A 16,786-nucleotide genomic window follows, 5' to 3' on the forward strand; every position below is an offset into this window, starting at 1 on the left:
TCTCAGATAGTTCTGTTACCAGACCCTGCTGTCTTCTGCACCTTCCTTTCTGAGTGTAGACCTGAGAAACTCTGTCCAGATGCCGCAAAAAAGGGCATATCATGAGTCTGAGCCTTCAGCTCCTCTTCCTTACCAGAGTTAATTAAATTCCTCCGTGACTGCCACTCTTGTTCTGCAACTCTCTGCAACTCTCTGCAACTCTCCAGGCCTTTCTTTACTCCCTCCTTTTCCTCTGGGAAACCTCTTACCACCATCAGATCATGGGGGTTTTGCAGAAGGGAATATGACAGCTCTGCATGCAAATAGCCAAACAACACTTCATTTCCTGGGGGGAGCTTGTGCTTTTCATATTTGGTGCCCATCCACTTTAGTGAGTGTGGACAATTATATATGGCATTCATCATTAATTCTGCCAAAGCTAGGGCATTAATGTTGTGATTTCAGTTCCTCCTCGTCAGTACTGTTATGAATTGTTTTTCACTTGTGTTCTGTCTCAGTTCCAGAGCAGGCCTGCAGGGGGGGAGAGAGGCTCTTTTTGGGGATGAGACGTGTGTGCGTGCCTGCACTGTATTTTGCCTAATGCCCAAGACAGTAAGGGCTGTGGGCAGTGGGGGGTGGAGACAAAAGCTATTAGGTACTATAGCAATGCAAACTAATCACGCTTGACTGAAAACCAAGGCAATCTCAGGGTACGTCCTTGTAACATTGGTCATCCCAAGCCCAGGGACGATGTGTTGGTGGGCTTTGGGGGTCAGTGTTACTTGAAAATGTAAAGCTAAATAGAAGCTGCTAAGTGTTAACTGGTTTGCAGTCATTTCTCTCAATACTGTTGCCGAACAGACAGCAAAGGTGGGGGAGCGTCTCTGGTTTTTTATCTGCCTAAGAAAATGGGATGCTTGCACAGTCCTAGAGGAGAAATCAGACCTGAAAGTAGAAGAGTCAAAAAGAGTTAATTGCAGTGATTTCTAATGGCTCTGTTTTGTATTGGCCTGGAAGGGTTAAGAACATCCTGGATAGTATTCTGGAGATGCTTCCTGAGGAGTTTAATATGGCAGAAATTATGCAGAAGACTACTGCCTGGAGCCCCGATGCCCTTGTTTGCCTTCAAGAGTGTGAGAGGATGAACCTCCTCCTTTTAGAGATCCGTAGGTCTCTTAAACAGCTGGACCTCCGTCTGAAGGCAAGTGACTTTTTTATTAACAGTACTGTTGCTCTTCTATGTATTTTGGGGCTTACTGTTGCTTTTTCTGGAAATGAAAGAATAGCTATTCTTTATGATGCCAGTATGCTTTTTATTGTTCTCCAAACAACGGGGGAGTTGATGTTTTCTCCTCACATGGAAGTGCTTCAGTCTGCACTTTTCTATGATGCTGTGCCAAACACATGGACTAAACTAGCATATCCATCCACATACATAACAGCCTTGCCCACTGGTAAGTATGCCACAGTGACAGGGTTTAACTACTACGCACAGAGCTATTCCAGTGATCTAAACCCAGCAGCTTTGTCCATTTCTGGTTTTGTCCAATATTTGTCTTAATGTAAGTCAGTTTTACTTTGAATTGAGTTTTGCAGAAATGCTAAGCACTTTGCTAAAGAACGGCTTTGTCACCTCCCTTATCACAAGTGCGAGGGGTGTTCAGCATCTTTGAGGATTCCTTTCCCCCTACCCTGCTACCAGCAACAGCCACTTGCAGGCTGTTAGATACAGAAAAAATAGGCAGTGTTTTTGGCAGTTCCTCTGATATCTCACAGCAATGTGTGCTGCAGTATGCCGTTATTCGGAGTCTCTGTCAGACTCTCTTCTGCTCCTGATTTGTACTTTGCTGGGGCCTGTTGGAAGTTTAAATGCACCGCTGAAGATGTTATCAGACAATTTGCATTTAAGAAGCCATTAACAGTTGTTACCAATTTTTGGCAGTTTCTGAAGGTGTGTTAACGTAACTAATGGTGATGTTCAGGTTTCTCGCCAAGACAACAAGCTTTACAGGATTGAGAATACTCAGGTTCGCTGTTGCCAGCAAACTGTGTTATGCTGATCCCCTTCTGCAATTGATTTTGGACACACCTACATCAGGTAAAGAACAAATTCTACTAAAATCATGACCTTATGCTTATATAAGCATATACTTTCTGGTTACTTCAGCTGTGTACCTTCTCTGTAGACAAAAGGACTCTTACACTTGAAGTCTGCAATTTATTTTGTCTAAAAAAGTAGTACAAATAGATTAAGGCCGAAGCTATTGCTGCTTCTCTTTTAGCGTTACCGATCTTCTCATGCGATACAGAGAACTTGAGATCTGGACACAGGACCTTGTGCTGCCAGCAGTGGTGTGGCTTTCTGGCTTATTCAATCCTCAGTCCTTTTTGACAGGTAAGCAGTGATGGTTGTAAGGAACCAGGCATATCCTCTCACTGCCAGACAATTATTTTTTACCATTGGTGTTAGCTATGTTTGTGATGCTGTTTGGAGAGTTAATCACAGTTTAAATAAAAAGATAAAAATCAGCCAAATATCTAAGCTGAATAGAAAATTAAAGAAATTACAAAAATGGTAGGAAAACTAAAACTGAAATGTCTTGGGTTTAACCATGTGCTCTCTTTTAAAATCTGACAACAACCTTACTCTGTAACAGGAATTCCTAGCAATGAGTTGTCCCATTTTTAAAATCCTCTAGTCCAAGTTCTTCTCCTGTAGGTAGTCTCATTGGTATCAGAATAACCATCTCCTGGAAGCAGGGGCAACAACCCAAATGCGTCTTCAGTTTACTCAGAAGCGTGAAGACAAATCAGCCAAGGAAATAAAAGCTGAATTTCACCATCTAAAAAAGGTTGAGAGTGCAAGTTTTCCTACCATTGTTATTCAACCAATTCAGTGCATATGTCATGGTACCATTCTGGTTTGTTCCTTACTATTAATGCAGTTATCAGGCTAAGTAGAAAAAATAAATGTCTGCCAGTCCTCTTTGTGTAGTTGTTGCCACAGTAGGGGATGAAAAAATCTTCAGCAGTGTACTGATGTCTCACTTCTTGCTATGATCAGAATAAATACATGCATATGTGCTGTGAAGACCACAGTGAAGCCCCATGAGAGCCCAATAACAGGGTATGTCAAATTCTGCATGGCCACCACTCAGATAATCCGTCGCTAGCCTAGCAGAAAGGTGGCCAGGAGCTCCTCACAGGACACTTTGGCCGGGCTGCCACCATTCCCCGGAGAAGATGGGCAGTGGGGGCCCAGGGAGTGTTTGCAGCCCAGACATTGAAGTGCCTCTCCCTGTACTTGGAAGCAGAAAGGGATGGCAGCATGAGGGCTGGCAGACAGCTCCTCTTCTCTCTGCTGCTCATGTCGAGGTCCCCAAACAGTGCTCATTTTGTGCCACAGGCATAGAGCAACCCCACTGTAGTTTTCACCCCTTCTATTGCCTCTCCAAGCTTCCTCTTCTGGACGCTTGCTCCTGTCAAGGGCTGGGCTGGTGTAAGGACCATGCAGGCTGGAACAGATGTTAGCACGGGCTTGTTCTGAACATGGACTCAGCTGGAGACAGGTGGTGTCTCAAAGTGTGGACAGCAACACAGTCTCACTCCCCTGCTAAGGGACGGGGTTGGTTTGTTCTGTACTGCGCAGAATGTTTTGTTTCCAAACAATTGTATTCATGCAGCTTTTTTGCCTTACTTCAACTAATGGCCAAAGGAAAAAAAAAGACACAAAACCAAACCAAACCCCAGTCAGTCTCAGACTTGTGCACAACAGGCCCAAAAAGGGCACGTTAACAGTTCTGACATTAAAATTACTATCTGGATATTGAATTATTGAAAGTATTATTTTTCAAAGCTGCAACGCGGAGCATGGTACACAAGAACAACTGGCCTTTGGATAAGGTGTGCTTGACTGTTACCAAAAAGACACAAAGATGTTACCAAAAAGATCGACGATTATGGCCACCCACCAAGGGAAGGAGCCTGTATCTGTAGGCTTTTCATGGAAGGTAAGAAACAAACTTAAATTGCTTCACCTAAGTAACGTAGTTCAGGGACTCTGGCTTACCTTCATTAGGTAGGTAAGTTCCATCAGGAGTTGGACTAAAGTGTTGTTATCCTATGAACAGCACCGAGGAAGTTTAGGAATGGTGGTGGATTGTTGGTGTTGGTCCACTGTGACTTTAAATTTCATACCAGTGTCCTAATCACTGACTATTCTTCATGCATTTAAATAACTGTTAACTGAGTCTGAACAAGGTCTGCACTGTAGTATAGCAGCAGCTCTAATCTAGCTGAGGTTCAGAAGCTTAAAGACTATGCCAGAGACTTTAAATTTCACCCTGATACTGATCACTTAGAAATTTTCTGCAGCTCTTAGAGGTGCAGAATAGGGTTAGTAGTTACCAGATATTGGTAACATGGATCAAGCCATCTACACAGTTGCAGTTAAAAAAAAAAAAAACCAACAAAAAAACAAACCAAACAAAAGACCCCACAAAAAAACTATTTTCAAAATTATCTTTCTTCTGTTTTTTCTTCCACCTTGGCAGAAAGTTGTCAGTTCTAAATACACAGATCTAAAGAACTCTGAATTTTTCATTTGCTAGGCCATAACACTTATAGGCCGTTGGGGAGACACACCAAGAAGCAAGGAAATACTTGAGAACCCCTGTATTAGCATGAGGTATAATGACAAACCTTAAGTAAGTGGGTGATGATGTGTAAGTATGACAAGAGTAGGTTTTTCATCTGGGTTTCCAAGCAGTCAATTATTGCAGTAGCTGTAATAAGGTTATAGGCTGTTCCTGAATGGAAATTGGGTTCATGTTTTGAGCTGCAACCCCTCTTTTAACAACTTTCAGAGGCTAAACATTGTACCTTGCTCTTTTGGAGTTATTTCCTGAGACTGAAGCACCTAGTTTAGGAATAACAATTAAGGCCCACAGCCAAACTGAGATTTTAGTTTTAACTTAGAAAGGCTGTCAGCTAAGTTACAGCTAGTTAGAGGAAAGGTGAATTACTCCAACAGGCAATTAGAGAAACATCATCATTACTCGTATTTTTCACCAGACCTGAATATAATAAAAGGAAAGCAACTCTTTTGGAAGGGAGTTGCTACTACAGCAGGTAAGCCCCAAGGGGAAGGTCAGTGTAGGGGACTGGAGCAGTGATAAGCATGTCATTTGACTGTTGCTTTTTGAAAAGGTTGCCTGGATTTTTCAGAGGATTTTTTTTTTGTTTTAAAACATCTGTCACTCAAAGGGCAATACTGTTCATTCCTTCTCTGGATATGAGGAAGGTATCGAGGAACCTTGTGAGCTGCAGTTGCTGTGTTTCTGTGTTTGTGCTGGTATTTGCAAATATAAACTTCCCTGTTGCTACATAAACACTATTAAAATCCACAACAACCATCTGCAACATTTTATATGCTGGTTTGTGTTAGAAGAACACATGACAAACTTACTTAACAAATTCAGCAGCTTTCAGAAAGTGCATGGCCCTTCAGCAGCACAAAACTCATCTGTCTTAACTACACTGAAGTATTTGTTTGATATGTCACTATACAAACATATGCTAAATACTCCAGTGTAGTTCTCCACCTTTTGGAATACTTGACCATAAACTAGTGGAGAATTAAGAGAAAATCTGGGCACTTGACTTTGACAGGCACACTCAGTCACAGGCATACTCAAAGAAGTCCCAAGCATAAGTAGTTTCTAGTGCCTGCTTTCAATAAAAGGGCATGCTGATGAAACCAGAAGTCCAGTCCAGGCAAATGCTACATACTCATCTCCACATTCCTACAAAGAGATGATGCACAACAGGCCAACAACAGTCTACACTAAATCTGTATGTTCAAATGTAGCTTTAAATACTTAGCAATAAGCAGCTGTTGAAACCCAAATTATTCTGGTCTTGCACTACAGAACACCATCTAAACCATGTACCTATCTATGTTTATTGCAGGCGGGATGTCCAGCTGGGGACCATAGCTGAAGCCTGGCTCAAGGAACGGATTCCAGCAATGCCAGCCATTTCTGTAAGGGCTATTCCAGTGGATCGAAGGGAAACTAAGAATGTTTATGAATGTCCAGTTTATAAAACCAAAAGCAGAGGGCCAACTTACATTTGGACTTTCAATCTGAAAAGCAAGGAGAAGCCAGCTAAATGGGTTCTGACAGGAGTAGCTCTACTAAGCTTTCAATAATACATGCTGCTTTCTCAATCTGCCTTGTAGTTAAAGCAAAAGGAGATAAGTATTTTTCAGTCAGCTAGAGCAGGAGATTTGCTTCACAAAACCACAATCCTTAGTGTAACACTTATGTATGTGCTCTATGTTGTTATTTCCTCATCCATCAGCGCTGTGTTCATGTGTTTCTCCACATAATGATTATTGATCTGCAACCATTCCTTCATTTCACCAGCTACAGGAAAGTAAATGGAAAACATCAGCATCTGGGTTGTAGTTTGACTCACAAAATACTCCTCTTGATTATTCTTTATTCTCTCTACATAAATGAAATGTGTATCTTACAAGAATTTTAACATAATCATACTGTAATACAAACATGTTGCATTTAAACAAAGTTGTTTGAAAGCTTGGTTGTACATATGAAAAAACATTTAAGTATGAACTGTATGTAAAAAAAAATTCTGAACTTCATGATTTAAACCAGTTAACCTGTTATGACTGCTGTAAGGTGGCTGGTTCCGGCAGCAGGTGCCTCACACAAGATTTGCTGGTGAGTAATTCTTTTTCTTTATTGGGATGATGCTCTGGCAGAGGGGTTGGACTAGATGATCTCCAGAGGTCCCTTCCAACCCCTATCATTCTGTGATTCTATGACATTTAAAATTTTGTAAAAATTTTTTTTGGGTTTTTTTTTTTTTTTTTTTTTTACAAAACACTCTTCCACTTTCATGTTTCAGTGATTAATTGCACTTTGGAATAAAAAAAAAAGAAGTCATCCTCCTACCGGTAGGTTGTATTATCTTTGGCTGGAATATAATAGCATTCAGATGAAAGTACACTTCCCTTCTTTGCAGGGACAAGTTCCATCAACTACGGGTAGAAGAATGGGTTCAGAAAGCAAGGATTGGAAAACTGAATCGATATGGTCAAGTTGGAACACAAGGGGTTTTTTTCTTTCTTTAAAGACAGGCTATGCTTTACAGGTAGTTGTTAAACACCTTTTCTGCAAACTTGCACAATTATATAAATAAAAATATTGCTCAAATTGACCAAGTTCTCCATCATGTGGTTGTGTAGCGCTATTAAAAATTAACCACTCAAGGGGGTGCCATTTCACTTAACGTATAGGTCTGTGCATGTAGATTTCTCTACCAAAACATTTTCCTGAGAGATCTTTTGCATAAGACCACAACAATCAAAAAGTTCCCAACACAGAAATGCATATACTATACTCTACAATTCTATCTTATATAAAACATAGTAATAACCTTTTGAAGTCAAAATTCGTCAACATATTAACCAATTGCAGGCAGGCACAGCTTGAGTTCAGTGTTCTCACTTGTCATCTGCCAGTTGTTTTTGTAAACTAGAAGACATGAGAAAAGAGTGTTAGTGCTTTTTAGGAAATTCAGGTTCCCCATAAACAGAATTTCCATTGCTGAAGGTGACAACTTCCAAAACAGCACTTCTACATGCTTCAAGCAATCAATACGGATTTAAAAATAGGCAAAAACATTTCAATTTCTTAAGCAAATGAGTTGTTTACATAGACACTATGACTCACTTTAAAGAAGCTGATTTCACCCTAGGAGAAACCTGAAGTCCAAGAGACTTCTTTAGCATAGAGCCAGGATCTGCCCCAGGCCACAGACACCATGTATTATTTAAAGGGCTACAACACTTTAAAAAGGAATGACCACAGGGCACGGCCCTCACCTTTCCAAGTACTCCTTGACGTTGTTGTAGCCATAGAACTTGGCCAAGTGGATGAGCATGCCCGTTGCACAGCGCCCATCCCGCCGGCGGCAGTAGCTGCAGTTGCACACCCCACGACAAGGAGGACAGATCCAAGCCTGCAAGGGGATGAAGAGGTGGGGGATAAAGGCAAGCCATGAGTAAGGTTATATTTGCCTTCCTGTCATTCAGTCAGACATGAGTATAGCTTCCCTACTGTGTGATTGTTCAGGGCAAGGTTTTAAAAGCCTGCATCAGCCAGCCAACCACCCTTGTTACCATTTTCCAAATTCTGCAGAATTAAAGAAATTATTAAGTACTACCCTGTTTGCTTGAATACCTCTTACTCTGAAGACTTAGGTTCTCTGATGTGCTCGGTATTAAATTTTCAAATAGACTACAGGCATCTGTAATGCACCCTATGCTAGGCTGACTGTAGTGAACTCCCTAGAAAAAGATGGGTACCGACTGTGACAAGTTTCTTTGGCTCTGCCTGCTGGTATAGCACGATTCCTGGGACTAAATTACACAGCATGTACATGAAGTCAGGCATCTCCCAGCTGCTCAGCAACTGAACACAGAGGTGCAGGTGCTAACAGCCTGCATTACAGTATAGCAGCCATTGCATCAGAGCCATTAGTTCTTCATTGTCCTTCAGAACAGCCCAAAAGCCCATTTCTAAAGCAGAGGTGGGGGAAAAGGAGGTCCCAGAACAAGCTGAGCACAGAGAGGCTACTCTGCCAAGAAGTCTTTGTGTAGCCACATGCCTCATTCTCTGGCAGCAGCCCGTGCTCTCTCCTTGCTCAGTGCCTCAGGGGAAAACAGAGAAAAGGGAACCAACCCTAAGACTTTTAGGTATCCTTCTCCTTTTTTCTCATATTTAAAAATTAGAATGTAAAACAAGGAACCCACTTTGCATGCCACATTACTGAGAGCATTTAAAAAAGGGTACGTTTTGGCATTTTTCTGAAAGGGTTCAGATTCCTTTTCTTAAAAGCTCTCACGCTTTCCCTCCACTATCTGGAACTTCAAAGCATGAAGCTGGATGGATTGTAACCCAGGTCCAGCACCTTCCACTTGAGTTCCAACAAGAGCAGTGTCAGTCGTAGCAGTACTACAGACCTTCTCATGGCAAAAAGCTTTGAACACCATGTTATCATGAGCATATCGTCATCACAGCTTCCTAACAAAACTATATTCATTACACTTTCTTTTCAAGCCCAAGAAATTATACTTACTGGATCAAGCAGTGCTGATTTCACATCTTCCCCGTATCGATTTCGAAGACATGGTCCACAAAACTGCCCCCTTACTCCTCCACAGCCCTGGTTGCGACAGATTGTCTTTGTATCAATTGTCTTTTGTCGACACTGGTGGCAAGTACTACCCTAAAGTTGGAAAGGAGGAGAAACACATATGAAGGACATCTTAAATGCTTGTTGCTGAACTTTCCTAAAGTATCTGCCGATAGCAAAGCACAAACTTCAAACCAAAGTCAAATTCAGCAACTAAAATCTTAGTAAGAACTGTAAGTTCTGTTATGATAAATCATACAGTTATCTGGAGAGATGCTAGGAATTTTACAGAGACAGTGCCCGGCCTCAGTTGCACTCTGAGGCTCAAACTACATGAACCTCATGATGCACTTCTGATCCTTTCCTCTATCTAGGAAAAAGCTAAAACTATTCAGAAAAATTACCTTCTGACTTATCTCTGGAAATACAACGAAGCATGAAATATATAGTAAGCTGATCATCTAGATCTTTATGACGATTACTAATAACCAAATCTGGTGAAGGAAAGGAGGATTTCCATCAAGAGCTTTGGAAACCACCCGACCCGTACAGAAATGTCATTTCCAGGGGGTAGAAGGAACAGCACAGATCACTATTATTTAATGGTACAACCACCACCACAACATTTATATTAAGTGAGAATGAGAGAGAAAAGGGATGTCAAGTCTTCAGTGGTGAGTCATAGCTATAGCAAATTCCACTTAATAGCTCTATGGCAAGAAAGCACTTTTTGCAGAAGCAAAAAGTTGGTGGGGCATATTGACCAGCATGGGCAAGCCCATGGAAGCCTGGCAAAGCTTCCAAGTTGTGCTTGTGTAATACAATAATGCAGAGCTGCACTCTCCAGAACCTCAGGAAAGCATACCTTTTAGCAAACACCAGATGAACTGTTAGGAGCCTTTCACTTTCAAGCAAATGGACACACTAAAGAAGACAGCAGCCACTTACCAGAACTTTGTCATAGATTTTGTCTTTAACAGTGATTGCAATGTTGTCCAAGTCCTCCTCAGTAATATCTTCTACTGGACGGTGAGATGAATACTTTGATGATCTCCTCCTTTTGCGCACTCCACAATCCCCCTGCTAAACAAATTCATCTCAGCGCCTTTTGTCTGATGTCATGAAGACTCTGTCACCACACTTGGTGACAAATTCTTTCATTTATAATGTACATGCAGTCTAGAGTGAGTGGACTAAAGGCTCATGGACCACTGGAAGAAGAGGGAATAGAGTTTCCAAATCACTGCCTCTTTCTCTCCCTCTCCTCCCTAATCTTTTCTCTATTCTATTTATTATTTAGTCTGTTTATATGTTCTTCCTTCCCATCATTGCTACTTCTGTTTCCACAAATTCCTAACATGTTTTTCTGCTACCTTCTTTTCTTTGCATTCCCTCAACACCTCCACTGTAGCTCTTCACACTCCATTTCTTCCGTCTCAAAATAAGGAACGATAACCATCTGCCTTCCCATGCTTTGCTCCTTCAATCTCCTAACATGTTCTCTAATTGCTTTCTCCAGTGACAATTGAAGAAATTGAAGAAAAATTGAATGATGTCCTGCAAAAAAACCTTTACTGAAGTTTTAGGTTAGTCTTGCCTTACACAGCCCTGTGTTATTATCCTGTTTGTTATTTGGAAGAGAGTCTTCTACTCACTATTAAGCGCTCTTTTCTTCCTTCCAAATACCAATCCATGGATCGTCATTATGTCCCTCGGGAGATTTCAAATTACCTGTACAAGTCTCAACTGATCCTTAGCCTTTCGCCTACCCCACTCTTAACATCTAATTTGACCTTCACCCTAGATCAGCTCTGTTCTCTCCAAAATAGTCATTTACCAGCCCAGGTCCTCATTCAGTGCTACTCCACCTCGTTTAATAGCCAAGTTCCCTCTGTAATGCTTCAACTATGCCCAGCACTCATTCTTATAAGCAGAACTGGGATCCACCCTCTACCATGTACAGATACAAACTTAAGAGTCTTCCTCATAAAGGCTATACAGCAAATATAACTAAGACAAATGACCACCATAAGCCAAGGGAGGGAAAACAGGAGATTTTAAAAAAATGGGGAAGAATAAAATCTGCAACTTCTGAATGGCTAGCCAGTACATCAGTGGTTTGTTGGTGCAGATTCCCTTTATTAATTCTCAGTTCAGCTACATAACTCCTCTCTGTCTTCCCTCTGCTATTTCCAGAGAGGGGTTTTTGCTAACTTCTCCTGAGCCTGAAGATAGAGAAGATCTGCTTTGCCACCTCCACCATACCAGCCACCTTGTCACTCAAAGGCCTTCTACATTGTGGGCTCTAGTAATTTTCAGATAATAAATAAATAATAAACCACAAGTAAACTGCCTTGTTATGTTTTGGACAACACAGGTCACAAATAGAGCCCAGTTAACAGCTGAAAGATGAGGCAGGAAGGTCTGAAGACAACTTCTTCTGTAGCTAATCCCAAACCACAGGTTCTCATTGACTTTCTGCAGGATGTGATGCCTGCTCTAAGTGTTGGCCAACAATTTAAATGAATGTTTCCTAATCCCTGACTACTGGAGGTATCAAAGTCTAGCAAATACCACACTGAGTCTCTTCTTCAAGAGGTTTTGTTGTCTATAGCTACGGAATTGTTCTGCAAATTTAACAGCCGACACAGTAAATTTTTCCAAGGCAAATTTCTCTGGTGGACGAGCATTTCTGGTTGGGTTCATGCGACGTGTTATCTGGCCTTCAGAAAACGTCCTCCTTGGGATTTTCTTCTGTTTCTGGAAAGAGAAGATGATTCCAGTAACTCTCCTTTCTGGTGTTTAATGCTACAAACGTAACTGAAATTATCTCAATATGTCTGTACCACACTCGTAGTGTCACAAATTAATCTGTTCTTCTCCCACTATTTGTTAAGTCAAACCTCAACAATTTCTAGCATACTTAAGTGTTCACCCTACATGCTACACCTTTTTGATCCTTTCAAAACACCACATTTTCACAGTCAAATTCTATTCAATTAACATCACAGAACTATACCAAAATTTTTTGTATGCCATATTAAGGTAGAAGCTAGTTCTCACTGTTCTTCAGCAGCTAAAGGTTCAGATTTTCCTACAAATTGAATACATCTTCAAGGAATAACCTGAATTCTAGTTTATTTTCTTTTATATTTTTTAAATTGAAAGTGCGTTAGTAAGTTTCTTCTCCCACTTCCAGATTCCTAGATCTGGAAATTACCCAGAGGCACAAGATACCCTTTTTGTATTGTCACACCTGCCAATTACTGCACGATTGAATTCATGCAACAGAAGTCCTGCATAGACACCTACCATAAAGGCACCTACTAAATCTGACAGGATAAACAAGATGTAGAAAGCAAGTCTGCTTGTTACTGTACTCTTTAGTTATTTCCCGCACAAGTGAAAGGCTTATCACAAGACAAGCTGGAAGTCAAAAACCAAGCAGAAGAGACAACTAAAATACTCCTGATGCCCCTGCCCTCCTCAAGTAAACAAAATAAAAGTTTATTTAAAAAAAATAAAGGTTTATTTATAAAATAAAGATAATAAATAAAAGTAGCAGGCTTATGTATGTGTTCAAAAGATGTTATGGTTTCCATAGCATTTAACTAGAGCTAGCAAGGTTCCAGCCTTTCAAAGACTGTATGATATGGCTTCACCTTTTCACCTGACAGCCACCACACCAGCATTTCTACATGGGCTTCCCAAAGACCTGGCCCTTCAATTTTTCCTCACTTTTTTAATCTCTTCAGTTTATAATATATGTGGAAAAACATTACTCTATAGAGAACCTAGAGGGGTTGACAGTTCTCTGCTTCTAGCCAAGAAAAGTCAGTTGAAATAACTACAGTATCATTCCAGGTTCATGTTGAAGTGGTTGAATTTCATCAGCATAGCTCTACTGGGAACTGTGGATTTTAAAAGGAAAGCCTGCAAGAGGAAAATTAACAGGATCTAAACCCAAAGGAAAGCAACTACTCTTCCTTGTTCCCACATACACAAACATTTGTCTAGCATCTCAACAGTATTTCCAGAGCAAAAACAATAAAGCATTGTCTCGCCTTGGTCTCTGTATTTCTTCACAAATTATCTTGTAAAATTCCATTTCCTCACATCACCTCTGGTACTTAAATAGTGACCAATAGCAAATCTATACAAATAAAGTGACCAAAACCAAAGAAAACCAGAACAAGCTTGGTGAAAGCATTTCATCAGCAAAACACTAATCCTAAGTCTAACAAAAACAACTGTCACCTCCAGCCAGTACTGGAGACTTACCGAAGGAGTTGAGGTGGGCGTTTTCACTGGGAACAGGTCGGGTATGGAATTCAGTTCTGCCAGCAACTGGGCAAGCTGAAATCAACAGTGATACTGCATTGAAAACTCACTGCAAACTGGCAAATAAGCAACACCTACCATCCGCTCTTCACATGCACTCCAAATTATATCTGAACACATGAAGTTTCAGTGCATGAAACCTTTCTGGAAGCACTTTATTTAAGTGGGGCTCATAAAAGGGGGTCATTTACCCCTGAATGAGCAAAACTCTGCAGGCAGTACTAACTTCACAGCTCCCATTAATTCTTACTGGGAATTAAAATTAGCTAGAACTACATCCCATCTTGTTGAAACAGCACTGAAGCAGCACATTACAACACTGTTATGATATCTATGACTGATAACGAGAGATTCACAGTTCATGTGACAGGAGGGAGAAAAAGAAGACAGTGTGCCCTTGGCCAGAAGACTGTAAGATGTTCCCTGTGGGCTATTTTACTGAATGACTGCCGATACACCTGTGCTTTTTGCCAGGGAACTGACAGTGTTCCCCTAAGCAGTGACGTTGCAGCAGGGAAACTTTGCTCGTCATTTTTCGGTGGTCCTTAGTAGCAATGACTAGGAACATCCCCTTCTCAATTGTGACAGCTAGTGCTGATTTCACAAATGCTGTAAACCACAGCCAGTAATGCTACATACCAATTGCTTTGTGCAGGTACATACTGCGACATGGGTACACGCTCATTTGCAAAATCGTAAAAGAACTAAGCCCCAATGGCGGTTGCCTTAACCATGGCATATGCAGTATCGGAAGCACTTCAACAGGACAATCTGTTGCACCATGTAGGAGATGTCGCAGAGGTAGATTTCAACAGAAGCAGTGGCTGACAGGTCCAAAAAAATACTGACCTGTTCTGGAAGACCAAGATGAGGCTATCTTCTGAAAAGCCAGCAATAGCAGCGGTGAGTCAGGCTGCTAGCTGTCTCTGAGATCGCCGTATCAATCATGAGATTAAAAGCTGGATAGCACTTCTCAGTAAATACTTCAGTGTGACATTTATTAAAAGCTATTTAATGTTTACAGTACCACAACTAGGATGCCAATGAATTTTGTAATGGTTGAACTAGAAGGAAGAGTGGAAGGGCAGAAGGGTGGAAGAGCAGCAAGACCAGCACAACAGCAGTGACGATACAAGACAGATTAGAAACACTGGTACAAAACTAAAGCAAGTTTTTACATGGGAGCTGCAGGCCCACACACCCATGAGGTGTACTTGAGTCCCAAGACTGCTTGGAAGCTGCAACTTTTCCTGGAATACAGTAAAACTGAAGGAGCCACTGAAGACCCAACGTCAACTCAGATTTGCACGGAGCGTGATAATTAAAGACAGCTGGTAGCATTTTGGACAATAGAGGAAAAAGCATTAGGGAACACTCAGTGTCTCTCTTTTCTGCACCTACGCGCACACATATACACGCTTTCAGTAGTTACATAGCAAAGCATAACTGTAAACATCACATCCCACACAACTGAAAAATTACATTTATCATCCTTAGCAGTTTTTAGCTGGCTTTCCAATCAGTAACTGCAGCAGATCTGTCAGACACAAATGAAAAGTAGAAATTCTATCGTGCAAACGAACCACCTGAAGGGACCAGATGGTTTTCTGACATGTTCGGAATATAAGACTGCAACTTGGGTATCTGTAACTTTTATCACATCCACATACAAAATGCATGGTTCAACTCTGGTTTTAAACTCGAGCAGGCTAGTCCTACTTGAGGCTATTTTAGGGGTAAATGTCTGAGTGCTGATAGTCCTCTAGGGTTCTCCCAGGTAGAAAAATTCAAACACAAACCACCATGAGATTTTCCCAAAGTCCCAGCACAGCACCAGCAAGGACCCCAAAATTCAAGTGTGCTGAAGCTAAGTACTCGGATATAAACGTCAGAGAACAAAGCACTGCTCGTAAGTCTTACCATGGCTTTATTTTCTTTAATATTCATGGCTCTCTTAAGCAGAGCACTGGAACTTTCCTCCTGTGTTTCTTTAATGTCTTCTTCAGACTCAGAAGCAGAGCCCTCTAGTTTGTCCCATCGCTTGCAGCTTACTTCTTTTGAAAGAGGTGTGAGGGATTCACTGTCCTTTAGAGGTAAGTTAGAAAAAGCCTCTTCAGGCACTCTTTTCTCAGATGACTTTCTGGTGGGAAACTGCAAGGCAACACGAAGGCCAAAGCTTCTTCTCTTGGGGGAAACTTTCTTCTTCACCTCTTCCTCCTCTTCTTCCTCACTACCCAATAAATTACCACGTTCTTCATCACTCAAGTCTGACTCCATTGCCTGGAGGCAGGAAGAATGCCATGTTACATTATTGGCTGTGACACAAGAAAGGTCATTTTTAAATCACTAATTCTAGGCAGCAGTCTCACCACCCAACGGCACTGTCATAAATTCACCTAAATGAACAAATTTTTTAAAAGTTCAGAGTACACAACTTCTCCCTGTGCAGAGACCAACACAAAATCTACATACTAATATTGTCTGGGATACAGACACGGCTGTCTTCAAGAGGAGCAATCTTGCCCAGCATAGACAGTCTACAAGCAGGGGAAGAGGTTCTCATTTCTAATACGTGATGTTACATTAAATAAGCTTTTTTTTCCTCTTTTAAGATAACATATTTTTCTTCAGCATGAAGAAAGAACATCACAGTTTATCAGAAACACTCTTACTAGAACATGAGGTTTACACAGAAGAGACAGGAAAAAAAAAAAGGCAACATATACATTCACGCATAGGCGACTGCCTTTACCAGAACTCCTTTCTTGGTCCCATGCACTTCGCTGGGTGATGTGGAAGCGAAGCCTTCAAACGCTTCCGTTTCAGAGTCAGTGTCTTCAGTGAAAATCCTCTGCAGTTCTTCAGTGAGGTATCTGGGCTGAAATCGAACCCCCTGTAAAAATACCAGCCAGTAGCTGTGAGAGACAGCCAGATACAGGGTAGTCACACAGTCACAATAAACAGGTTCTGAGGTTCAAGCAGGTACCAACTAGATGGCATATACTGTGAAAGCACTTTGCAGGCAAAGCCTGTCAAAAGAAAAAAGCAGCAGGCATTCAGAGTTTCAACATTGAGTTATTTTAACTTAGCAGGATTTTGAGCACAGGGCTTTAACTGAGCTGCTTCTTGTGGGGGAAACTTTCTTCTTTGCCTCTTCCTCCTCTTCTTCACTACTACCCAATAAAAATAAACTATCAGTTGTCTTACGTGTAAATTATCATGTTGTTTTTATGTTTTCTTC

At 41.2% G+C, this 16,786-nt stretch overlaps 2 protein-coding genes across 2 annotated transcripts in view; one reads left to right on the forward strand and one right to left on the reverse strand.

Annotated features, from left to right (window-relative positions):
• Nucleotides 1–6,190, forward strand: part of DNAH11 (dynein axonemal heavy chain 11) — a 162,531-nt gene extending 156,341 nt beyond the window's left edge. Inside the window, 6 exon segments of the mRNA XM_059818829.1 lie at nt 997–1,179; nt 1,312–1,425; nt 2,262–2,374; nt 3,836–3,897; nt 3,899–3,992; nt 5,946–6,190. Of these exon segments, the coding sequence (XP_059674812.1) occupies nt 997–1,179; nt 1,312–1,425; nt 2,262–2,374; nt 3,836–3,897; nt 3,899–3,992; nt 5,946–6,190 (811 nt within the window).
• Nucleotides 6,191–6,896: 706 nt separating this feature from the next.
• On the reverse strand, nt 6,897–16,326 carry CDCA7L (cell division cycle associated 7 like). Its single transcript, XM_059818865.1, has 8 exons — nt 16,298–16,326; nt 15,466–15,825; nt 13,486–13,560; nt 11,779–11,964; nt 10,153–10,284; nt 9,148–9,297; nt 7,892–8,028; nt 6,897–7,541 (listed from the first exon to the last, which is right to left on the reverse strand). Exons 2-8 carry the CDS (start codon nt 15,820–15,822, stop codon nt 7,511–7,513), a joined length of 1,068 nt encoding a protein of 355 aa, XP_059674848.1. The 5' UTR covers nt 15,823–15,825; nt 16,298–16,326; the 3' UTR covers nt 6,897–7,510.
• Between the last annotated feature and the right edge of the window lie 460 nt (nt 16,327–16,786).

This window comes from Gavia stellata, chromosome 6, assembly GCF_030936135.1.
Source record: "Gavia stellata isolate bGavSte3 chromosome 6, bGavSte3.hap2, whole genome shotgun sequence".
Taxonomy (NCBI): domain Eukaryota; kingdom Metazoa; phylum Chordata; class Aves; order Gaviiformes; family Gaviidae; genus Gavia; species Gavia stellata.

Bases quoted from the DNA above. Each gene is read 5' to 3' on its own strand.
- CDCA7L (XM_059818865.1), bottom strand. From the start codon at position 15,822: ATGGAGTCAGACTTGAGTGATGAAGAACGTGGTAATTTATTGGGTAGT. The intron at 9,298-10,152 runs GTAAGTGGCTGC...TTCCAACTTTAG, and splicing joins AAATCTATGACAAAGTTCTG to GGTAGTACTTGCCACCAGTG. The intron at 7,542-7,891 runs GTGAGGGCCGTG...CATGTCTTCTAG, and splicing joins GTCAAGGAGTACTTGGAAAG to TTTACAAAAACAACTGGCAG.